Source organism: Anopheles bellator, chromosome 2 (assembly GCF_943735745.2).
Source record: "Anopheles bellator chromosome 2, idAnoBellAS_SP24_06.2, whole genome shotgun sequence".
In the NCBI taxonomy this organism is placed as follows: domain Eukaryota; kingdom Metazoa; phylum Arthropoda; class Insecta; order Diptera; family Culicidae; genus Anopheles; species Anopheles bellator.
This window is the reverse complement of record NC_071286.1, coordinates 66,412,468-66,437,844: the sequence shown is the minus strand read 5'-3', so window position 1 is coordinate 66,437,844 and position 25,377 is coordinate 66,412,468. Positions and strand designations below refer to the sequence as shown.

General features: G+C 48.0%; 1 protein-coding gene across 1 annotated transcript in view; it reads left to right on the top strand.

Moving 5' to 3' along the window:
* The window catches only part of LOC131212169 (semaphorin-1A), a 97,586-nt gene that overhangs the window by 47,217 nt on the left and 24,992 nt on the right, over positions 1-25,377 (top strand). Inside the window, exon 2 of the mRNA XM_058205932.1 lies at positions 16,640-16,742. Coding sequence (XP_058061915.1) covers positions 16,640-16,742 — 103 coding nt within the window. The remainder of the gene's footprint in view (positions 1-16,639; positions 16,743-25,377) is intronic.

Sequence of the window (25,377 nt, the reverse complement as noted above, 5' to 3'; positions counted from 1 at the left end):
ATATTCCAACCAACACACAGTGAAGCAAAAAAAGGGACAATTCAGGTGCGACACGACACAGCAGCGCCGCCGCTGGTTGCCTTTGCACCGTAGGCGAAACATTTTTTGCTGCCATTTTTGGCTATTTTTTTGTCTCTCACTTTTCCGAATCCTTTCGGGCCACGCTATAGTCGCGCACAAGATTTTCATTGCGCCCCCGGCATAGGCGGTGGGCCTGATGACGACTAATGGCGGTGGGTGGGTTGGTTGATGCAAATTTAATCAATTTTTTCATCCTCGAAACAATTCGGTGCCACCGGTCTACCGGTGGTGCCGAAACGGATACCATAAGCCTTTTCCATTCTGTGTCGTTCGTGGAGGCCGAAGTGGGAATTTTTCGTCCCGAAATTTTCGCTCCCTCTCTCTGAAGTGTGGTGTGGTGTTGCTTTAATAATTTTTGAGCGTTTTCGGTAGCCGTCCAAAAAGGTGATGCCACATGACGTGGCCGTATTGTGCTTTTGTTTTACTTTAGTTAGGGCACTCAACATTGTGGCGCTGCTGGGCTGGGTTTTATCCGGGAGCATATTTTTGTGTGGACCGTCTGTGGCAGTGAATAGTTTCGTGTAGGTTCGATGTGAGCAACTTCATCATTATCGAGTCATGGGTCGATTGCCGCCGGCTCATGATTGATAGGTTTTTGCTGAATGGCGAAAGTGATGTGTAAAGGCTTTTGAATGTCGCTGTATGGAAAAAAGAAAGAACGAAAATTTAAAACATTGGCACAAACTGCGGTTTACAGCTGTTCGGGCTCCCGTTTATTTTCATATCAGACACCATGTTTTGTAGTGGAATTGATTAGGGACGTCAGCAGTTTCGAAGTACAAAGTTTGACAGCTGACTGAAGGAGTGTGACACTAGCGTACAGCATGAGATTTTTAAAAAATTCCACTTCCAATAAGACCACAAAGCTTTTTGGGGGGAGTATTTGGCCACTCTAGTTAGCAGTGCTTCACCAATTCGTATTCAAATATTTATTGTTTCTCTACGTCGAGCCACACTGCACCTAGCAAGACATTCCACAAAAGGTAGAATTCGATAGGCACGATTTTGTTCGTTCTACTTCAACACAAAAAAGTGACTGCTGTAGTTGACAACACTTTCTTTTGCTTCGATTGGCCCTTGACATCCTTCCGATGACATATTGGTGGCTACGGTTTCGTAGGGCTCTCAAAATGTCTATTGATTGAGGGCAAGGAACACAATACCGCACGTAGCCTGAAAAGCCGTAACTCTAGCACATCACCGAAAAAGGGCCGCAGCAGTACGGAAAAGGATGGCCACTCTCCTCCATCGGCGTTTAAGCATATCGGCAAACAGTAGCAGCGAACGAGGAGCCCTTACAGAGATGCGCCCTTCTCGATAGTGTGTCACTCAAATAAATCATTTCCAGAGACGAGTTTTCATCGCTGCGGGTCGGGACGATGCTCCGGGATGCACATGGTGTGCTGCGCTACCCATCCAGAGAGTGTAAGGGTGTGCTGATGCTGCCACAGAGCCGCCATAAGCCAATGAAAGCCAATCAATCGGCAATGTCAATAATCTCCTGTGTGTTTATGTGTGTGCGCGCCATCAATTGACGGCTGAGCGTCCCTCTTTTATGCTCATTATACTGCACGAGGGGCGACCACGATGAGTCACATTGCTTCCTGAGTTATGGAGAAAGATGAACCGTTTATTGGAATTGGAAGACGCAACACGGGTCGGGGGTTTCAGAACTTAAACAATGTACTTTAAGACGTGAAAAAACATGTCTCTTTAAATCGAACAAATGTAGACTCTTGTGAAGTTTCACAATACTAAATTGCTTTCAACTTTGAGATAAAAAAGGCATAGAAATATGTTTGAAAAAGACATCAAACTAAGAAGATAGCACAAAACCAAGGCACAACGATTGTTGGAAACAAAAGAATGTGGCGATAAAGTATCCTACTCATCAAGATTCTTTTTGCCACTGAGAATCACGCCATGTTTCAGCGCGCCTCAGTCCGTGAGCCGGACATTTCTCATTTTCCCGACCATCCTCGTTGCGCACAAAAGGCGGTTCGTTCTCCCACTTAATGCTTCCATTTTCCGGAACCGGCGGAACCGTCGAGATTCACCGTCGATTGAATAAAACGACTGACGCAGTCGCAAAAAAGGTGTGTCTGTCTGTGTGTTTGCTACACTTTATTCCGGTGTTTTGCGTCGGGGAAAAATCTGCGCTTCTTCCTGTGTCGCCACCGTACCGCCGGCTGGACAAACCGGGGAGGGCCGTTCCGGTGGATTCGGAGATGGAAGCCGATGGCTAGGAATTAAGTGGCTGGCTTGTTGGTTCTTCAATTGGCCACCGGACGACGGATACGGGGCGAAACGCTGCCGTGCCATCGGATTCATTTTGCGGCAAGTGGCCGGTTGTTCGGCAGGAGCAACTTTTGATCCGCTACTAATCCCCGAAGAGTGTGTGTCGCCATATCAAACGGAATATGCATTGAATTTCAATACACATTCCGCCGGCCATTGGGGGGCTAGCCGGGCTTGATGATGGTACACGTTCGAGCAAATGACATTACGTACGGACCGGGGAGGCAATCCGGGGCCGCACGGTGGAAGTCGTTGGCGAGTGCGAATTGATGTGCGAGAATGCATCAAAGTGTCTTTCAACGTGCCAATTGCCGGGGAAATGGAATTCATCAAGCGAAGTGACATTCATCTTCTCTTAGCTGCTGCCCTCACCAGAAACCCATCGTTCGAACAGTTTCGAGCAGTTTCAAGCAGATTCCATTTTAGGAATGATGGCTGGAATGATAATCTGGCTTTCTCTATAAACAACCAAAATCGTTGATATGGTCACTTTTAGTACATGTTCGAGTGAATCGTGCAGTACTCTCGAGCAAGGATGCGATATTTCCGATGCACCACTTGAATCTTCCCAATCTAATTTACTGGCTACGCCGTTCTTTGTGGAAAGCCCAATTGAAAACTTGATTTCGTCCCGTGTTGCTGTGCCTTTGTCCGGTACTTTGCTTTGTTGTCGGGAACAAGTTCTTTTTTAATTTCGTTTATTGCAGAACAAAAAGGAACAAATCGAAAAGTCGCAACAACACTTAATTGTTTGCCGTGCACTACATCGTGCAATTCTTTCGAAAGTGATCCTTCTTTTCTTTATTTTCTTTGCCAAAGCAAGGTCCAGAAGCAAGTTTTCGTTGGTACCATCGATCGATCTATGTATGGGTGTGCTGACCATCCAACAATTATAAATTCGTCTCGCTAAAGCTATCGATATTGAATTTAATTCATTATTTGTGGTCTCTGCTTTTTCTCTTTCTAGGTATGCGCTCACATCCGCCGGCATTCCAATTAAGGGATGATAAATGCCCCTCATTATGCCGTAAGTCTGTTCCAATTTCTGCGTTCCCGCCCCGGCCGTTGAGTGTCCTGTGGTTGCAAAGACGAAACTTTGCGAAAGTAAATTAGTATCAATAGCATCGTCCCACGGCGCGTCATGATCGGTGCCCGGGCATACCAGCGAGTTTCTGTGTGACACAGGGTGTGGAACACAATGGCCAAGTTTTTCCTGAGCCACCAAGGACACAGTGTGCTTATTTATTTATCTTTTTTTTCTCCTTGTGGTAACGTTTTCGTCCGCAACCAAAACCGGGGCTCTGTCTCTCTCCCTCTCTCTAATGTAATGCTGCTCCCCGGCTGGCTGCAGCAGCATAACCTACGCCAGCCCCAGCCCCAACCCGTCCCATGCCCTCCGCTTTCCATTAGTCACATTCCACCGAGATTTGGCCCGGGCGTTTTTCCGTGTTGTTCATTTATCTTGATAATGGATTTGGTTGAGGTTCCGGGCTGTCCTCGTTCGGTTCTCGGTCCTTCCCGATCCCGAGAACCGGTTTTCGGGTGCATGGTTTTTTTCTTGCCCGGCTCTGTCAGAATGTCTCCCGCGCGCGCTTTTGGTTTTCTTGTTTCACTTTTCTTCAGTGCGTTCGTGGGGGACACGCCAAACACAGCCACAGCAGACTCCGGGACGCTCCAGGACCTCCGCCGTCACCGCGATAACATGCAAAAACAAATATATACAAGTGTCCTTCGTGTTTTCGTCCTTCTGTATGCCTGCCTGCCTGCCTGCCGTGGGGCGGGGGTGGCGTTACACCCGGACCGTCGGTGTACACCACTCTCGTTTATCATCTTTCGTCCTTGCGGCCACCGCGCCCAGACCACTCCTAGGGTGTCATCATTTTTGCAATTTCGCCCAAGCCTGAACTGGAAAAAGCTGTACGCAGATATCGAACGCGTCCGGTGGAGGAGAGAAGGGGGCGCTTATCCTTATCCATCCAACGACCGATCGACCGTGCGTCGTCGACAAACGGTTCCGAGGGAGTCCGGGAATTCCGAACGCAGAGCCTGCGAGGAGGAATATTTTCGATTACTGGAACATATGTCCGTGAGATCGAAGCGAGGCGACGCAATCCTTATCGCTCCACCGTATCTGTGGTGGATGCAATGGGAAGTCGGTTGGCTGATACTACGCCGTTCGAAAACTTCCGAGTCTCGTGCCTTCCTAAGGGTCGATAAGTGGGTCTCGTGACGGCGGGCTCAAGTCTGTCAAATCATGTCAAGTCTCCTGACGTCTAATGCTTTTTCATGATTACTTCACCTCAACCACGAGATAAGGAGCAGTTTCTCATCACGTTATAAATCAGTTGTAAGATAAGGTCAACGGCGGTCTCAAGGAACTTTCAATATCCAGTCATTGTGTTGAGTATTTGTTATTTACGCTTATCAAATCAATTCACGGTTTAATTAATTATGTCATATTTTATAAATACTTTTTCCAGTCATTAAATCGTTCCTGGTAATCTAATTCGGAAAATAGGTCATTGCAATGGGTGTTGAAAGAAACCTTTTTCTCGTGCATAGACCAAGAAATGATGGACCAACGTAGTGGTCGATTCGGCTGCGTTGGTCAGGCCAGAAAGGTAGTCGGAAAATTTCCAAATTTGTCCCCCAAACCCACCACGATGAGTCACATACGGTTTCCGCTCACAGGGACTCGGTGTGTGCCCGAAGCTACCCATTAGCCTGCGTCCCAACCATTGTTACGTCACATTGATTTTCCTCCCTCGGGCAGGCTGGTGGTGTAATGCATTCGATGGAAACCCCCCCGTGCGGTGTGCCCCGACGATACACGGACAAAGGATTATAGCATTGCGACTCCGAGCTAGGAAGTATTTTCGGAGTTCACCATCCGTTGTCGTGGTCGTTGATTCTGTTTTCCTCCTTCGGGACAGACGGACACGGTACGTCAACAGTACGGTTGGCCCGCGGCAAAATGTTCCATTATCATGAAAATGATGTTTATGCACACACACATAGCGGTGGTTGGTACGAGCCTCTGGAGAACACAGGGAACGATTTCCGAATCAAACTAGTGGAATCGCTCTTCCGGGAAAAATGGCGGTAGTTCCGGGAGAACTACTCGTGAGTCTGGGTCGGGGAATTGTTATTTTAATTCGATTCCAAAAATGCTTCGACACTACTTCTTGGCTCGGTCCCTTGGGTCCCCCCTGGCACCGTGGTTTAATATTAGTTCAACAACTTTTGCATCGAAGCCAGGAACGAAAGTGGAAGAACCGCGCTGCTCAAAAGCGTTGTGTTCCGTGAGCAACTTCGAAATCACGTCAGACGCCAGGCGAAACCGAGCGGAGCGTGATTGATTAGATTTTCCCTGGCACGGCGGAGTGATGTGTTTTTTTTTTCTCCTGGGGGTAGCTAGTCTGGAAAATGAGGGCGGAAGCTTCCGTTCCGTTCCGTCGGGTCCTCAGAATGCCCCAGAGAACGCTCTGGAAAGTGTGCGTGATTTTTCTTCCTGTCAAAAAGTACTCCGGTTTGGCTCCCGGACGTCGATTGTAGCGGCTCGCTCCTGCTGCATGGAGATTCGTGTGGAGCATTGACAAAAGTGGCAGAAGAACGTTCCGTGAGGGGCATCACCGAAACGAGTAGCTTGATTGACTATCGATACGGTGCGGTGTGGCGGCGTAGCGATTTTCCTTGCCAAGATGATCCGTCACCGGCTGATGCAATTCCAATCGCGCTCACAATCGTTGGGAGCTAAAAATGTGACGCTTCGTTTGAAAGTCCGAAGTTGAGCTACGATTAGGCTAAAATGTTTAGAGTTCGTTCGTGTTCATTTGTTCGTTCATTCAACAATTTGCTTATCGATTCAACATCGCTACAACACACAGGGCACTAAGGAAGAAAAGTAACGGACAACTTCTAAAGGTTCTCCAAATCGCTCAAAAGGCAAAAGGTCCTTTGATGGCTCTCTCCTCGAGCCGTAATCGTTGCACGTGTATGTGGTTCAGTCGGCTTCCCTTACGTAGCCCTCACCAGCCCCAGACGAAACAATTGCGTAATCCACTCGAAATCGCCCAATTCGCCAAATCAAGTTCCTTCATGGGTCTAATGAGTTAATTTTCCCATACTTTTCTCACTCACAATCGTATAATTCATTTTGCTCGCCGAAAAGTTGCAAGCTTCCGGCAAACCGAGCACCTCGTTCGCCAAGTCGCCAACTTCCGAAAGTTGGCGGATTCATTCACGATTGTGTTTCGCTCGCAAAACTCGGCACTCGGCAGTTGACGGCGTGGCGCATGCGCACACACCGGCTCTAAGTCTTGCATCGTTGGGCCGAACAAAAAGGAATAGGATTGGAAAAAGGGACGGAAAAGGAAAACTGTGCCTATGCGCCACCGGAAAAGCCTTTCTCATTTGAATTCCTCTTTATGGTGCGCCACCACACGCGCTCTCCAACTGTGCGCCCCCCCGTTGTCGCAGATTCTTAAACGATTTGTCGTCATCTTCTCCCTCTGTGTGTGAGTGTGTGTCCTCGCCGGGAGTCAGACCGAGACGAAGGCAGCCACAGCATGCCAGAGAGACAGGGCCAAGGGGGGGAAGCGGAAGAAAAACCATCTGCCCAAGTTTCCACACGAACGCACGGTCGCTGCTGCTGCTGCCGTCTACCAGTTTTAGGCCGCAGGCGAGCGGAAAACTCGACGATAAACTCCTGGAAATTTCATGCGGCCGCCAGGAAGCAGCCGGCGCTGGAACTGGAGTCTATGCGTGTGTATGTGTGTGATCGCACATAAACTTTTGCACAAATTATTCATGCGATTTGTTGTAGCGCCGAGTGCAGCACCACAGAGAGAGAGAGAGAGAGAGAGAGAGCGAGCGAGCGAGCGAGAGAGGTCACACAGTGTTTGTTTATTGCGACAAAAGCCAGGCCCCGGGCTCACGACTGGGTGACGTGCACATAAAAGCAGCATAACTCGGTATGAAGGGTTCCCCCCGGGCAGCAGCGCTCCGCCGGAAACGCTGCCCACTACTAGCATCAGCACCGTTCGGGCAAATACTTTATTGGATAATCACACAGCAGCAACTTGGGCGAATACGCCATCAAACTGCTTAAAGTAAAGCTTTTGCTCCCATCAGCGCATAATTCATGATTACGCTGCTTCGGGAGCAGCCTGCCCGACATGATGCCGCCTCAGGCGGACGACCTTTAGCTATATTTCTCTAGAATTCCTTTAAAACCTTTGAATACAGGTCGATTCGAGAAAGTTGCAAATTGCTTGACAGGTTTCCGGACAGGTTGCCCTTGCCAATTGGATTGGCTTTGATCGGTTATTTGCTGACCGTTTGTTGATGGGAGGGTTGCAATTAGATGGCTGCCATAGTGAGAAGCCCGTTCTCACTGTGGTCAACGCAGCTCATCTCACTGTTATTGAGCTCATTGAGCTTCGGATTCCCCGCATCGGTGTATTTCAACAACTTTTAATACAACAATCAAGTTCAGTGTTCCTTGGGCACGTTTTACGCTGGAAATCAATCAATCAATCAATTAGTTTTTCAATTGCTCGAATCGAATCACAGCGCCCAGATTTGTCCGTTCCATCCAGACATCCATCAGAATGCTGCGTTTTGCCCTGTCTCCGGTTCGGTCAATTTCGATCGCCAAAGAGTGTCCTTTGGGTGGTGTTTGTAGGCTGCGCGCATAATTACATTCCCGGCCCAAGAACCCAACACACCGTACGACACTTTAACCCAGGAATTTCGGGCAAGCCGGTGTCGGTGGCGGGTCCTGGATCCCGGGTCGGGCGCGCGCTATATATAGAGAGTGATAGTGGATTCTTTCGTCTCGCCGCCATCGTCGCCGTATCTCCGGACGGTGCGCGATGTATCATTTCACCGAAACAAAGGTTCATTTCTTCGGAAAATTGGGCTCACACAACCTATTTCGAGGCTCGGTGCTGCCGACGACGACGACGCTAAGGCTGAGCCTGGGCCCCGCCATGATGAAGTGACTTGGCTTGGTTCTGGTATGCGAGAACTGATTAAATTAGCACAACCTACGACCGCCAGCAGCCCTCGCGTCCCGTGGCTCTACCGCCGGGTAATCAAAAAGAAGAAGACGAAGGTTGGCCGCGGCGACCGGCGGATGTCTTCATGAACACGCGGACGCGACCATTTGTGGCGGAATAGTTTTCGTGCGTGAAATGTAACGAACCTGCCGGGAATAAGTAATGCCCATTCCGGTTGCTGCCTTTCGCGGCCGATGATTGGGCTTAATCTTCGCAACGAAATGGTTAACGATTTTCGGCGAACCCCGAACTAATCAAATAAACCCATCCACGTGCCGTTAGTTAGTAAAATGCGCTGTGCGTTTAGCTGCGAGCGCCCCGTGAGCTGCGGGCGTGTTCCGGATGAGTGTTTAAAATTGTGCCCGGGAACGTGTTTAATTTTGTGACGGTCACAAAAGGCGCACGGAAAGGTTGTTTCACATCCGGAAATTGCCAAAGGACGGTAGCTTCTTTGGAGTGTAGTTCTATGTTAAGAATGGTTCATCTTAAAGCCGCTGTTGAGTGAAATCGTAATATTTCGAAAGTATTATAGTTTTGCGGTTTTGTGGATCAGTCCCAAAGTGGTAATAATTTAGAGCTGTCTGGTTTTGGCTTTCAATCAATTGTCTGCCAATGTGATAGGATGACAACTCAACATACACAGGAAACTGGCTCGTTTGAATGGGGGAACATTTTAAACCAAGATTAAGAAACTTTGAAAGAGCACTAAACTTAACAACAGTAAAGAGCAGACTACGAAGGATAACAGTTTTCTTCACTTTAACCGTTGGTAACTCTTTGATTGGTTTCACTTAATTGCGTGCTCGATTTGCGTTGTTTCACGCAGAACTAACTAACGACCTCCAAGATGCTCTTTCGTGCGGTTTTGCATCCTCGCAATCGATAGCCCACGGCGTCGTTCCGTTTGGCCACCGTTTCTCCCGCGAGGATACACCCAGTCAGTCAGCAAACCGGTCGACTGGCCAGTGCCAGCAGAACAAAATAACGTTGCTTCATTTCTCGATTTGCTCAGCTTCGCTCCGATCACTGCCTTTTTGTTCTTGGGGTGAGGCCTTTTTCTAATTGCATTTGCCAGTGCCGCTTCCGTCCGTCTTGCTGCCTCGTGTGTCACACCGGCCCATCCCGCCAGGATAATCACACGATTCGTAACCAATAATGCACCCAAATTGCATTTCACTGTCCAGAGGTTTCCGGAGATGTGGAAATGAAATTATGCAACAATTCAATTGAACATCATGCTCGGGATCGCTCAGCATTGGTCACTCGCCGGGACCGGCGAGGGTGGTCGGTCCGTCCGAAGCATCACTATGCACCATTTGACGTCCGTGTGGGGGGGGCTTTTGTGTGTTGCGGAGGATAATGTAGGTCACAGATTGAGGGCACGGGACGAGCAGTGGCAGGTTGCGGTTGCGAAAGGAGCATCCTTTCATGTTGCAGCTCACCATGCCTGGATTCCGCTTTGGTCTCGGTTGATGACCCCTGGTTTGGATTGAGTGGGTGACGGTGGACGAGCTGTCGGGAGCATATCTTTTGCATCTCTGCACCCTACCTCGTGCAACAGCGGTATCAATCAAACCAGCAATCAAGCACAATCCTCCGAAGGACTGGCCACATCCTTAAGCCCTAAACTTTGGGAATGAGGGGCCCCTTCATGACGAAACTCTCCATGGACGGATCCGTCGACCGTGTTTCATATCGTCCTCTAAATTACGAGCTTGGTCAATAGGTTGTGCAGTTATAGATTTTCTAATGATTGTTCAATGGATTCATATCATTTAAGAGTTGCCTAGCTTTGGGATGGTTTCATTTTCTGGTTGTGTTGCCGCAAAAGAGTGAGTGAGTGAGTGAGCGAGCGCAAAAGAGAGTTTTCACTCAGAAAAGTAGTTTCAAAACTTTTTCAACAAACAAGGTGCAGCTTCACTACTTATCAACCAACGTCGGCGATGGTCGTTTCGGCATCCACAGCCCTGCGTCTGGCACCCCATCGGTGAAGGGTTTCAGAGTTTTTGGTGAATTTAATTCCCGTTTCTCTCGAAAGCGAGCAGCGCGCTGGACACCGCCATCCACGCCAGGTCGCAGGACGTGAATGTCTGACGTGTATAGGGGTAATTAATGTAATTTCGTACAATTGAACTTCTCCACCGTCGGAAAACTCGGTTCCGCACGACGTCGTTATGTTGCGCAGCCCGCAGCATAAGTACGATGCCCCGATATGCTGCTGCTGGAAGTCAGATGTGTGTAACCAGATGGTTCGCTCTTTTCCCGTTTAGGTCGAGCTGGGTTGGAATGATGTTCCCAGGGAAAGCGGGTTGCTGCCACATTCAATTGCTTCCCTCAGCCGGAGGACGTTGAAGGGGTTGTTGGGTGTTGCTTTTTTGTTTTCGGGAACATTTGCAGTTTTTCGCGCTCCACACAGCGCGCCCGCCGGTGTTGTGTAGTTTCAGTCACGGTTGATAGATAATCCTTGCTAGGGCTGGAACTGCAGCGCAGAGGGTGCTGCTGAAGCGACCGACCGCTAATGGTTGGTGTACGAAGTTTCTGTCCTTTTTAAGGAGACACGGGGAATGTGTGCGAGTGTGTTTGAGAATGTAGCAGTTGTCGGGCGCAGAAGAGTTTCGAATAGTCCTGCAAGACAATTAATCCTCTTTCATTTGTACAGACTCAGACTGCTATCGAGAACAATCGACGACATCAGGGAACGAATGGTAGGTCAACGCGAAAGTTAAGGCGCGTTGGATTCAATCATGGAATAAAAATCAGAAACTCTGTTGCAATAATTTTGAGTTTTGAGCAAACTTCAGAGGAACTCGTTAAAATACACAATAACAATTTAATTTTCAATTTTCTTTCAATTTTAGTATATGCAAATAAAAAGGTAGTGCAAACCCATGGCAGCGTATAGTATCGATCCTCTTCGGATTTAAAATCGATGTTGACAAGAGTGATTCAACAATAGCCCTCGACAAATGCTAGACAATGCTCTTGGATCACCCTGTTGGTCGATGGCCGAAGAAAATAGTTGGCTTGGAATCAATCCCAGGAAATGATTCGTTTGTTTCGTGAACAAACATTTCACTTCACTTCCGTTGGACTTACACCGGAAGTGTACAGGACTGTGTGTAAGGATATCTTAAGATTCCCAGCGAGATGTTGGGTTCCTTTTTCTGCTCGACTCGATTTATTGCAAACTTTCCGCGTACCGCTTCTGGTTTTCCAACCATTTCTTTCCCCTTCTATCCTAACGATTCTATTAGCGTCGCGAATGTAAAGGGCGTAAAAGTACGATGTGACAAATGTGCACAAACCTCCTGTGTAAACACGGACAAGCTCATAAATGTATAAGGGGCAAGTCACCCCTCGGTCGCGGCGCACACTCTTTCTCTAATCAATTACCGCTATCGTCGCCGGCAGCAGCCGAGGGGACCCGAAATAAGGAACTTCCCTGGAAATATGGTCCCTTTTCTAGGATTCGCCCATGGCATCTCGACGCAAAGGGTTTGCCTTTTGCGTCCTCAAGCGGGGAAAACGATAAACCAACATACTGTGGAACGAAGGGGCAAGTGAGTGTTATCCCGTCCCGGGGCGCTAGCGTATCATTTTGCGGCCATTCACCCCGGGCAGGACGAAGAGTCGCTCCCGTGCGGTGTTCGCGTGTGTACGTTACGGCGCAGTTTAGAAAACTCCGGCCCTGCACTTGCCGCAGGAAATGTGCACGCAAATCAGGTCTAGTTCGCTGAAGGATTTGTCCTCGCGACAAAGGCTGTTTGATTTCTACGCTCACGAGGGTTGTTTGCGACGTTGAATTAGCTGCCTATTTGCGTTAGTGTTTCGGAGCTCGTTCTTTAACCGCCTATTGTTCCACTTCTCGATAATCACTTTGAGAAGCACCATTTGTGGCCATTTTATGGAGCAATGCAAGGTACCTGATAATGTGCCCGGGATGCAAGTCAGGGCAGTGGGATAACGGAACCAGTGGCTTTAGTACGTTCGGAGAGCTTACTCCGATGACTTTCGGTAACATGAGACGGGCCGCCACCGGTGTGACTTTAAAGTGCATCCAAGCTGCAGACAGACGATCTTTCCGCGTTTGGAATATTTTAAATCGCTAATCCCTGTGGACTTTGTGACTGTGTGTGCGTGCCAGTTAACTGGGGAGACAGGTTTTTGGTGCCGGGAAATGTCCGGGAAAGGATGATCACCCGACCATTACGGTAACGAACGGCACAAACGTCGTCCATCGCGTCGTTTGCTGATCCGACCGGAGGCGGCCGCTCCTCCGTTCGGTCGGTTGGTCGGTCGGTCCGTCCGGTAGGGGATGAAGGGATCCCGGTGAGCTGTCACCACTGCCGGGACATAATCATCAGTTTTATCTCGCGCTTTATGCTCACCCCGCCTCACTACGCGCTTTGCTTGCTACGTGACTCGACAATCATCGGGCTTGGTCTCTTAAAAACTTGTTCACTTTGAAAACCAAAAATTATTCAACTTTAGCGCAACGTTCTAAATTATTCAACTGTTTCGAATATTTGACATTCAACAAGCCAACGAGCCAACAAAGGTTCGTAGCAAACGATGGTTTTGCTATGCTCGAGATTTATTGGGCCGTGCAGTAAATAGTTTTTGGAAGGCTTACCGAACCACGGAGCTGAAACGGGTCTGCTGAAACAGGCAGACGGATCCAGACCCGCATCATAATCATAATCATCATCCGTTTTCGATGCTTTGTCCGGGCTGTCCTTTCCGTGCTTGTCCCCTTTTCCTCCTCTCTGCCTTAACCATGGGCGCGTTTAAAGTGCAGGACTCTACGATTTCCCAATGGCCCCTCTTCGTCTCTCTCTCGCTCTCGATTCGCGGGTGCCGCCACATAATGCGCGACAGTGCGTGCTTGTCATTTGTTTCGCTGACGCCATTGGGATTTGGTTGGCCCTGTGTGCCAGCAGCCGGCGTCGGTCCTCTCGAGGGACACCGGGAGAGTTCCGAAACGGGAGCCCACAAGTCCGTGAGATATTATGGCAATTTTTAGACCATTGTTTCGTAATGATTATGATTCGAGTTTAATTAATTTTATTCAAATTTATTCGACTAAACGAGTGTGGCTGAGTGGGCCGCCGGTGATTGTAATGGTGGCGTCGGGAAGTGCTGAAAAGCACCAAGCTTTCACCTATTGGCTTCGTGAATGGTGTGGATGTCATGAAAACTCATAGACAGCGTCAAACAAGTAGTGTTCCTGTCGTGACGTTGCGTTAACCGCAACGGCTCCAACAGCCGAATTGTGCACTGTCGCAAGTGTGTGTTGATTTCAGCTATCATTTAAGAAAGAACAATTGTTTCATGACCATGCCAAAAAATTTATCATAAAAATTAAAAAAAGGTTTATGCTATGAGGTAACAAGGTTTCGAAGAGTTGTTGTTATCAAAGAGCTTTTGCGTTTTTTTGCTACTTGTGTCGTGAGTAATTCGGTAATCCATACTAAGATTGAAAATCCCGCGATATTTCGTCATCTATTATAGTCTATCTATTATCTACATTATACACATCGTATGTGGTGGTTCCGGTTCCACGTTTTCAGCGACCCAGATCAACCGAATCTGACGCAAAATTTCTTTCGTTATCCACCCGAGCCCTTTTTGCCTTGTTCGCTTATCTTTCGGGGCTGGTCCCTGCTCACGCCGCTTGACCCTGATCGTTCATGGCTGCGCCATGGTTTCCACCATCGCGTCTTGGATTACAGAAGCGGAAGATTACTCTTGTGACACCAGCACCCACTTCCCTCTTCGCTGAGCCTTATTAGAGTAGATGCTTTATTGCAAATAACATAATTTGCGTGAAACGCACAGTACTGCGTCACGAATTACGGTACACCGCACATCTAGTGCTCTTTTGGACACTCCTGCGTGCCTTCTGTTGTTCTATTCCCTCCAACGCCAGCGCAATCAGTGCCCCAAGAAAGTACATAATTTCCATCAGCGTCTTGATGCGTTGGCATTTGATCGCCTTCATCACATCGATAACCGGCTTCGGGAGAGCCATTGCTTAACTTTCCACACTTCCGTTGTCCTTTAAGTTCTTTACAGTTTTTCCAGAGTGATCGTAAACGGTACAGACAGTCGATGGTGACGAGCCGGGGGTGGTCTTTAGATGAATGTCAGCCGCAACCGCTACCCTTCACTCAAATTGTAGCCTATATCCGGAGGTACGACGCCGTCTTCACAGCACCGCTCGTAGAACACCCGTGCCAAAGAGTTGTGCTTGGATGCTAAACGAGTTTTCTGCAAAGAGAACGCAATAGAAACATGTGTTGCATCAGCTTTTTGAAAAGCATTCACAAGTCACTGGGTTCGTCGCTTGACAACACAAATACACACTTTTACGCTTCGCATTTTTAAATCATCTGTCGTACTGAGTACACCGAAACTTGTATAAACTCACACTCTTTTCACAATCGATAATTAACCACGACGCGCTGCGCAACGTCGGACTGCAGACAGGATTGAACACGGTTCCGCGGCGACGCGGCACGTTGAGCTCACTTACCTCATCGTCCATGTTAGTACGCGACGCTCGTTGAAAGGCTTGTTCGGGTTGCCCGGTCCAGATAAAAATGATATTCACCGGGCAACCCGGCTTTGCTTTTATTGGCTATGCCTTCGCTCTCACGGTATCAATTTTGGAGGTGTGTTTTATTTACTGATAATTCGCGTGATAAATATATTGGAAATGGGCGATTTTTATTGTAACAGGTTACGTGAGCGTTCTGTTATCACAGAAATAGGGGTTTGCAATCGGACCAATCGGCGTTTCCCGTTCGTTGTTTTCCGTATTTCGATTCGATGACTCAAACCAATTCTTACGAGTGCGCTGCGTACGTGGTGTGTTCAAAAAGTTCTGTTTTGTTTGGACGTGTTTTGGCTCATCGACGACGACGACGACGACTATTGTGGCCAAAAATTCGCACAGAAACAACAATGTGTGAGCAGGGGCGCAAAAGCCTTCCCACAAATCCGGGCGATTGTGGCGCATTGCTTCGGTCAAATTGCGCACAACTTGCAGGTAATATTCCTCATTGACCGTTCTACCCTTTGGCAACAGCTCATGATGCAAACGTGGCTCTGGGCCATAATAGCTGCAACATGAGACACAGTCAACATTTCGATTGCGTCCGCGCTCTTAATTTCGTTTTTTCACACAAAATTTGATAAAGATTCTTTGCCACTCTTTTTCCGGAGTAGAATCGACGATGAGTCAAAACTTGTCCAAGCAAAACAGTTGTCAAAAATTGAATGATTACTCAAAATGACCGAACTTGTCACCATAAGTGAGTGACATGAGTAGCAACATAGAGCCATAAAAATCATTAATCGAATAGAGGTAGCCCCCGTCAATACAAAATTAGCAGAACTTTTCGAACACACCACCCATCGCTTCGAAGCCTTTACCCGTTTGCACGGCGCACACCAATACTGGCTTCGCGCAGTTCACGTGACTGGTTGAGCCCCCAACGTCGTCCATCTGCACGGAACAGGTGTGTTCGTCAGTCTCAGCTGTAGATGTGTAGACTTGCGATTTAGAACCCGAAGACGCTCGCGCATGGGCTGGGCGATCGTGATTCGTCGCGAGCCGGCTTTCTGCAGAATTGAGGTCAACGAATGGTGATACTATGAGTCATGCAGCGTGGCAGTCGGTGTGCAGAAAACGGGAAGCGTTCTCCAAACGGCCTTGAGTTGTGTTTTTGTTTCTTCTTCTGGTAAACATCCTTAGACGACTAACGGGTGACGTGAATATCAAATTGTTGAATGAAAAGTCATAGTTGGGCAAAAGTGCACCGTAGCATCTAGTAGCAGTGGTTTTCCAATCGTTTTCCGGCGGTGCGTCCCCCGTCGAGTGAAGGCGTAGTTAGTATGAGTATTACACGCGATTTTGAAGATGAAGATAGAGTTACATGACTCTAGATTCACCACAGTGGCCACAGTTGATAACCTGCTTCATCTGAACAAGTGTTGAAAGTTTGAAAGTGTTGGATCGAAGCTGTTCCCCAATGGAACCAGGCGACAGTGAATTGTTCGAGGCTATGTACACCTACACCCGAGTAGGACCCCACATTGTTGTTACCTAACTTTCTATATGGTTCATTGCAACGCTAATCAACGACAGGTTCTAACACTAATTTATGTCTTTCCTATCGTTCTATTCTCCGTAGCCGACAAGGAGTACCTGCGGTTCCAAGGAAATGAATCAACGAGTGATTACTTCAAGCTAGTGCTGCGCGATCCGAACTCCAACAGTCTGCTTGTGGGCGCGAGGTAAGTTGCCGAACGTCAATATATTCACTTTCGCCCTCGTCCGCACCGACGATGTGTACCAATCTTCCGGTGGGTGCTGCTGAATCGATGATCGGATTGGTTCCTGTGATGGTTTTCCGGGATGCGGGACTCCCAAGGACGGACCGAAAGACCGTTTCGTTCACCGGAACAGATTTTGGTGGCCGCACGGACATTAACGCTTCGCGCCCCTTGTACTCGCTGTTTCATAGAGCTGGCCATCGGTTGGCAACCCAATGGCTGCGGGCCATAGTTTTGTTCAAAACGTTAAATATTTCTTGTCATCCGTGGCTCATGTTGTTTTCCTTGGGTCTCTATCTTTCATGATCGCGGTGGGATCAGCTAGCATAAGCTGCATATGCTATGTGCAAACAATTGTGCATTTCTATATGCAATTATATTCGGAAAAGGTGACACATCTCTGGCTGAAGGATGCGCACCGGACGTACGCGTGGCATAAACGCGGAACGCCTTTTTACCGAAGACGGATGCAAACCATCCAGAGCAGACATCCGGACGTATGATTGCTGCGCTGCGAAGGGAACCGCACAGCCTGATCGTGATTGGATCAATCAGGACCAAAGCAGTTTTCTTCAGCGCCCCGCCATCTGACGCTGATTGGCACGTGTGGGTGAAGCTCCGGCAGAAGCATAATAATGCAATTTGCTCTGCTCCCGGGTACAACAATGTTTGCATACCCGATTGGCTTTCGAGGAAGAAGAGTGCATGGAAAAAGTGGGTGTCGTCCCATTTTTTTGAGTTGCGCTTTCCGCGAAGACTGCAGCATTTTTCGGTGGAAAGTCCTCGTTCCACGCGGATAATAATTCGCGGATAATTCGTTAAAAAGTAAGCTTTCGCTTGAGTCGTTATAAATTAGCTTACAGTCATGCATTATTATAAAAAAATGTATATGTGGAAATGTACGAAATACTGAGGCACCATTTCGCCGCGAGGGGCTTTGAATGTTTCAAAAACGTCGAAATGCAACTCGTAAGCTCGGCTGTACTGAACCATATTTGGCTCTGCCGACAGGCTAGGTTTGGCACTCCGCTTGGGTGCAGCTTAGGTATGCCTTCCCACACGGTAATTTGGCTGATAGGCGTTAAAGTAGACGCAATTAAATCCGGAATGAAACTAATCGTTTGATTCTGTTGACTTGTCTGATAAAGCTTAAAGCTTAAATGAGCCCGAAGCATGGCAAGTTACCAAATAAGCCTGTGTTCAAAGTTTGTGCACACTCGATTCAGTCGTCATCCAACTGTACGGAAAACTGCAGCCACTGGAGGGTTTTTGGCCGCGGATGGACTACTGCTTCTCCTTAACTTTTCCCGCTTTGTACTTTTGAACAATTCGAATCGCCATCCGAGTATTGAGCAAGCTTCGTCGCAAGAGCAGCGTCGCCATCGATGGCTATGCCCCAGGGCCAGCGCGGCATGATCGATGATGACAAATTATTTTAACGTTCCACCCATTTGCCGGAAGAATTTCAATTTAAGTAGGAAAGTAGTTGAGAGATCATTTAGAACATTCATCAACCCTTTGAGAGCTCAACAGCGAATTGCTGTATTTGATAACCACCTCTTGCAGCACGTTGGGGGCCCTGGTTTTTTGCCTCTCCTTTTTTATGCGCTTGGTCCTTGCGTCCTTGTCGCTTCGACATGCTCGCTATCCCTTTATCTTTACTGTCATCGCCTCGTCATCCCTCCGCAAAAGACTAATGACGAGCTGTACGTCTCTTTCAGCGCGCCGCCGAAAACTACACCCTTCCGGAAGATAAACCACCAGAAGACAGGAGCAGGGAGAGTACGGGTCTGGCGTTGTTTTTGCTCTCCTAGAATTCGCTCTAGTTTCACTGGTTCTTACCATGGTGCGAAAGCGGGTTTCTGATGCCTTCCGGTCTTTTTTTATGTGTTGTCCGCCCCGAAACGAAACTGCCTTTGGATGGACCGGAAAAACGAGCACTCTCGGCGTGATTGATGAGCCCTGTCAGCTGGTTACGCCCGTCACGCGGTTACTTTTCCTCTCCGGAAGCTCGATAAAGATGCCCGAAATGAAATATGCTCCGGTTCGCAAACTTTCATGCAAAGCGTAACAATACACTCCGTTCACTACAATTTCTGCTAATCATACTGCGATCGAACGATCCGTTCTGCGTTTTATGATATTTTTTATCAGACCATCAGAGTGTTAGTTGCAACGGACCTGTAAACCTTATATCAATGGATGATTGCATTGTATTGCAGTACGATTTCAATTTTTCCCCGAATTGCGACTGTTTATCACAGGGTAAGCACTAACGCCATTGGTTAGCCACGAATGGCGTTACCGTAAACACTCTAACGCCATTGGTCAACCTTATCTGGTTCAAAACGGTAACGGAAGTTTATTTTCATTCGCCTATGTACTTTGCGCCTCAATTGCTGGATTTTTAGGTGGCCTTTGCTGTGACGTTTCAGACTTTCAGTGCTCGATGTGTCTCCAACAGCAGCCAACGTTTGGAGAAGTAGCTGCCCTATGTAATTTCGCCTATGTAATTGCTGTGCGCTGCTGCTGTGCGCCTCAATTGCTGGATTTTTAGGTGGCCTTTGCTGTGACGTTTCAGACTTTCAGTGCTCGATGTGTCTCCAACAGCAGCCAACGTTTGGAGAAGTAGCTGCCGAGTAACAGCTCCGGATGCCACGGTTTCCCCGACCTCCCGTTGGTTTGCGCACGTGTTGATCCGCTGTATATCAACCATGGGCGTTAGGATCCCAGGGTTGACGTTGTTGCTTCTATTGGGTGCGCATCTGCACCTGCCACGGTTGCTCCTGTTCCAGCTGCGGCGTCGTTTACGATCGCGACAAAAATGTTTTACGAATGGTGTTGCAAAAATGGATGATATGTTAAATCAATAAAAAAAGCGCTCCGCCCGCGAAGTCTGCTTTTCGCTCCATGGAATGACCAGGATTTACAAATGGTGTTGCGTTCCATTTGTTGGGTTGGCTCACTCAGTATAGGTGCGGTCAATAGTGAGGAACACATTCGGTCAGAACTTGTATATCATGAGACTTTAATGGCCCTAGAAACCCATCAGAGGCCCTCCGATAGCTTGGCGCGAATCTTCAAGGGACGTGCTGCGTGTAGGCTCCGGCCGGAGGCAGCGTTCCCCGTGGTCATGCTTGTTCGTTAGCCGGCTCGTCGATCATAATCAACGGTGCAGCATGCATGTGCTTTCGTGCGAAACGCACACCCGACAGCGACGCTTTACGTTCTTCGGTTTGGTTGAAAATCAATACGAGCCCTCATGTCCTGTCGTGCCACGTCGCGGTAGCGGTCCCTGTGGGCCGTCTGTGCGTTTCCGGTGGTTCCGGGTCGTACCTGCACTGCGCTGGCCCCCGGAGTCAGACAGACATAAATAATTCAGCTAAATTATTGATCAAATAACGCACGCTCCCGGGAGGGCTTTGACACATGTGAAATCAGGCCTTAATTTGCTTACGGGGACCATATTAATCATTCAGTCGACGTGCTGCGTGTGTGTGTGTGTTTGCTTTTACCGGAAAAGGTGTGACGATGCTACGGAACGGCAATGGTGACAAGCTCACGACATATTGATCCTTGCATGAGAATAACGAATAACGGCCTCGCCGAGAAACTGGCCCGTTCGCATTTGCATGTTGTTGAGTATTCGAGTATTCTTTCGCCAAGTGTTTAATTAATATCCCTTCTTGAAACCCTTCAGACATATTGTCCACGGGGTGTGTTGTTGTGAATTCAAAAAGATTACAACCCGCCCCTGAGAAGGTTGGCTACGAAATAGTGCCTCGTGTCAAACAAGCTCGTTACTTCCTCCCTATCGCGGCGCTAAACCTCTTTTTGTTGGTTCCAAAGGTTGTGCAACAACGACCACCAACGATTGATTTCTAAAAAGGATATTCATTTCGATAACACAAACCGGCGTCACTTAATTCGATCCTGCTCTTCCTTTCGTTTTCTTCTTTCAAAGAGAAAGACGTTGACGAGAAAATCTTGTTTTTCTTGCGGGGCAGCCTCTTCGCTGACCTCAGCTAATGGTTGGGGAAGCAAAAAGGGGCAAATTTTGAAGGAGTAAGCAGCAGCAAGGAACCTTCTTTGAAAATTTTAATTATCCTGGCCCAAAACCAAAAAAAAAAGGAATAACAATCCGCCTTTTGCGCCTCGGTCTCTCCGGAACGCCGCGCGGTTCGGTTACTAATTAATTTCTGCTGTTTATGTCTCTATTAAAGCAGAGACGAAACCGTGGTGGAAGGGGTCCCACAGTGGACGCCACGGCAAGGTCGTGGTATCAAATTCGGGCGGACGAAGGCGAACACTCAGTTACCGACGCTCACAAAATTGGATTGTAGCGAAAGTTTTGCGATAAATTTAATAACTCCTTAATAATTCGTCGGTTTAGGCTGGGCAGGCCGGGAAAGGCACGCCTGCCCATTAACGGGCGGCCACCGCAGAGCCATTTTTTCTGCCTCGTGAATCGCTGACTCGTGGGCAACGTCTGTGGTGTCTAAGATTGTCAGAGCACAAGAAGAAAGCATCATCCAGCTCGGTTTGGGACGGTGGAACCGTGCTGCGGCGGGAGGAACCACAAGCACCACCACGCGATTGGGAGAATCTTTTGCACATTCCTTGATCGAAAAAGTCAAGATGTAACACGGTCAAACAGAAAAAACATCACGAGCAAATGGTTCAAAGCAATTAATTCCGCGTCAGATGTTTAATTTAAAGTTTCGAGGGGATCCTTCTAACGTTTTTGGAATGGTTCAAATTCGTCATCAATTGTTTCGCGTCTATTTTTTTTTGCAGAAAGGAGTTTGAAGGAGTGTGTTAGACAATCTTCGATCCTGTTAGTGTCATGCGACCCACGAAGTTTTGTTGTTCGATGTTTCACAACGTCAAACTTGACTTCACTCGACGTTTGCGTTATGCTTTGCTATGTATATGGTATGAGCCCAACTACGTAATTTTGATCCTTTTTTATCCTAACTAACGTGACTGTATTCGCGTACATATGAGGGCAGTTGATTTTAATTTAATGATAATCAATACCTGTTGAGCTCGATTCACCTTCTCTCAGTTCCAACACCTCGCGGCCGTCTCTAGATGGTACTTATTGAATTTTCTTTGATTTTGTGGCTCGTTTGGTAAGTTTTTCTAGTGGCTTGTTTCATCACCAGCGTCTGTTCCAGATAAAGGTTTCGTTAGAAAAATCGGTTGACTGGATGTTCGCCTTTACTCTCTGAATCAACGTCGCTTGACAGTACCTAGCAATGTTCACTCGAATAGAGTATTTTGTAATGCTTGTCTTCGTATTTCGCCTTCTGTTTTATTTTTTATTTATGTTCTCGTTTAATTTTGAGGGACTAAATGATGAACAGAAGACTGTCAGAACAGATCATTAGATGTACGCAATAGTTTATTTATTTTAGCAAAGAAACATCAGTTACTGAAAATGCCGCACAAAAGACTATAGTGTATACCCATTGGATTCGTATTTTTAATATAGAAAAATATTGCACTTAATTTGCGGCACATGTTTACTCATTCTCCACCACCCGAAATGTGGTACTCTTTAATGGTGGTTGTAATGAACCGGCACAAAGTGAGCAAACTACACTTTGAACGTGACGCTTTCAGCATCGCTGGCTCGCAACGTGCGTCGCACTAGCCACTCTACCGTTTCACCTCATTACCGACCCGGTCTAGAATTTCTTCCGTCGCGCTTAACTTTACCCGATTACCGGAGGCATCATTAGCGGGGCGCAACACACGCAGCAGCATCGCAAAGATTGTGCATCCAAACGGAACAGCCCACCGAACGGTTGACGAATCATTAGCGCACTGAGGCCTTGACACTCGGGTGGCCCAGGAAAGGGGTCAGCTTTCGTTACCCCTTTCGCAGGATGAGAAGCCAACATCATGGGCATGGGGGATCGTACTCGAAATGGTACCGTGCAGCGCGATGTCAAGAGCATATCGCATGAGCGTAACGGCCTTCGAGCCGCTGCCAAATATCTCGCACGCGCTCGTTCACCGATTTCTTTCGCTTCACGCGCCACCGCTCGGTGCGCTCCAAGAGGGCCGAGGACGGCCTGGAAAACTTTACACCGCAACGCAAGAATTTTATCCGGCAAAGTCTAATTTATTGTCCCGTGATTTATACGCTTTCGTCTTATGTTAATTAAATGAGCGCTGCAATAAATTACCGCCAGTGACTCGCGAGTGCCCCGGGACACCGCGGGATGTGTCCGTGTGGTGCCGAGTCGAGGTCGTGCTAAACTTTCTTGCCGGTCACTTCTCGACCCGGCGAAAAACTGGCGACCGGCAGTCTATCCTTCTCGCGGTGGTGGAGTCTTCGGACGAGTTCCGGTCCGGAGCGGCGAGGTGCGAACGAAGCGCATTAAGCGGCCACCGGCGAAAATGGCAGCTCCTGGTTTGCCGCGTGCCCCGCGAACGGTGGAAATCCCAAACTGTCAGTTACGAGGCAACGGGTTAAGGTGTGTGCGACGTGTAAAAGTGACACACCCGCGGTATGACCAAACCTGGCCAACCTAGAGGTGAGCAGCGCAGCGGATAATTAAAAGTTTCCCTCCTTAAAAGGAGCTCGCCGGGAGCTGAAGTTGTTGGTCAGCCAACGTCCACGATAGCCGAGATAGTTGGAAAACCGGATTCGAAGTACCCGGTAGCCGGTTTGGTGGATGCCTTTTTATTGGTTTAGTTCAAACGTGCCGTTGTCCTGTTTTTGGTCGAATCATTTGCGCGGCTTATTGGTAAGCGTTCACTTGTTTGTAACTAATTCGTTTATGCTGCAGAATTAACATTATGTTAAAAAATCGTTCATATTCAAATTGGAGACCACATTCTGTGAGTCAACGACCAGGCGCCTCCATCGGTTGGTGGGATTTTTCGAATTTTTCCAACCTGGTTTTAAATTTCAACATTTGTTTTGCTAGCCTCATATCATCAAATATTCACCGAAACATTCAATAACCACAACATTCATCGAGCAGTGGAAGAAGGCACCGGCAAAGCGTTCACCGACATGATTCGCCACATACCAGCCGATTCATAAAAATGCTTCCGCGATGCACTACCGCTGCTGGTGCATTGTTTCGTCCGGCTCACCTGGGCCGGCACATGTGGTCCCGTTTCGAAGAACATTTGCTAGAACCAGCTCGAATCGGCAGCATGATGATTGTGGAGCGATCAGTCACGGGAGAGGAAGTACCTTGGAAGTTACTGCACAGCATCGCTCTTGGAATATGCTCTTGAAAAATGTGCAGTACTAGGGCACTTGCCGGTGGTATTCCTTGCGCTAGCGGATGAGCACCGTAGACTCTTCATTTTCTTGGGTGGATGCACCACTACTCCAGTTTCTGTGCATGTGCTTCATGGCATCGAACGGGGAACGCAAGGCTTGTTGCTCAGTTTTATGCTGGTACTGATTAGTTCGTTACCGGACGATGTGCTTGTTAGCATGATGTAGAGTTTCTGACTCTAGGTTAAATCATTCAATTACAACATGTACCTTCAATTATCAACTAATACAGTTCTCTGGGCTTTACGAATTTTTGCTCTATGTCTCTTCATCCTATGTTTTGTACTCTTTGCTCTGGTTGTGTGGTTTGATTTTTCTACCTTTTGCATCACTTGCTACATTAGCTGATGCTTTTTCACCTCTTTACTTAGCACGAGTTTCTAACGAGGTAATAGTATTTGTCACTTCCTTTTTGGATCCTTTTCGTTCTTTAGTTTATTCCTTTTTTCCAATGATTTCCATTTGAATGGTACATAAATAAAAGTTCAAAAATGCACACATAAAATCTATGAATGAATAAAATTGCACTTGAAAAACCATTTTGCTCCCTTGACGGTTGGCTTTCTCGGCCGACGGAAACGGAAATCCACACGTTTCCACGAAGGAGTTCAGATCCATTTTCTACCGGCTTCACTTGCCCTCGAACGTTTTAGATCGTAAAATAAGTATGGCCATCGTTCATGACCGGCATCATCATCGTCATCCTACCGGTGACGGGAAAGAGCTTACTTGTGCGGCCACGGCCCGCAAGTGCATCCTCAACACCGCCATTCCCGCCATCAGCACGTTACCATCAGACGCCCCGTCATCACCGTGTAAGCCCGGCGTCACCGAGAGGCAACAACACGCAACGGGGATACACGTTAGGTTCTGGGGGTCCTGTAAGTGGGCAAAGTTGCAGGGATGAACTTGTTGCCAACGATGGCAGCACTCGGGGCGGCAGGATCGAAACTAGGGCTGTAGAGCAGACGGCCGCCTCCGACGGACGATGCACCGGTAGCGGCAGAAGGCAAGTTTCTTCACTCAGCCCCTTCTGCCGGGTGCTTCATGAGGTATTACTGAGCTGAAGTGATTGATTATTTACCGACAGTGAGCGTCTGTAGTATATGTGTGCTTCTTCGTGGTTGATGGCCGAGTGCCCAGTTTTTGCGTAGCCGGCAGTAGGTAGAAAAATCAAACGAAAGCAGACACACCAGGACACCTTCCAGAGGGTGTGCCAGGACCCACCCGTCTTAGTCGGTCGGTGGTGGCCGTAATTCAGTGTGTGATAAATTAGTTGGCCTTCCG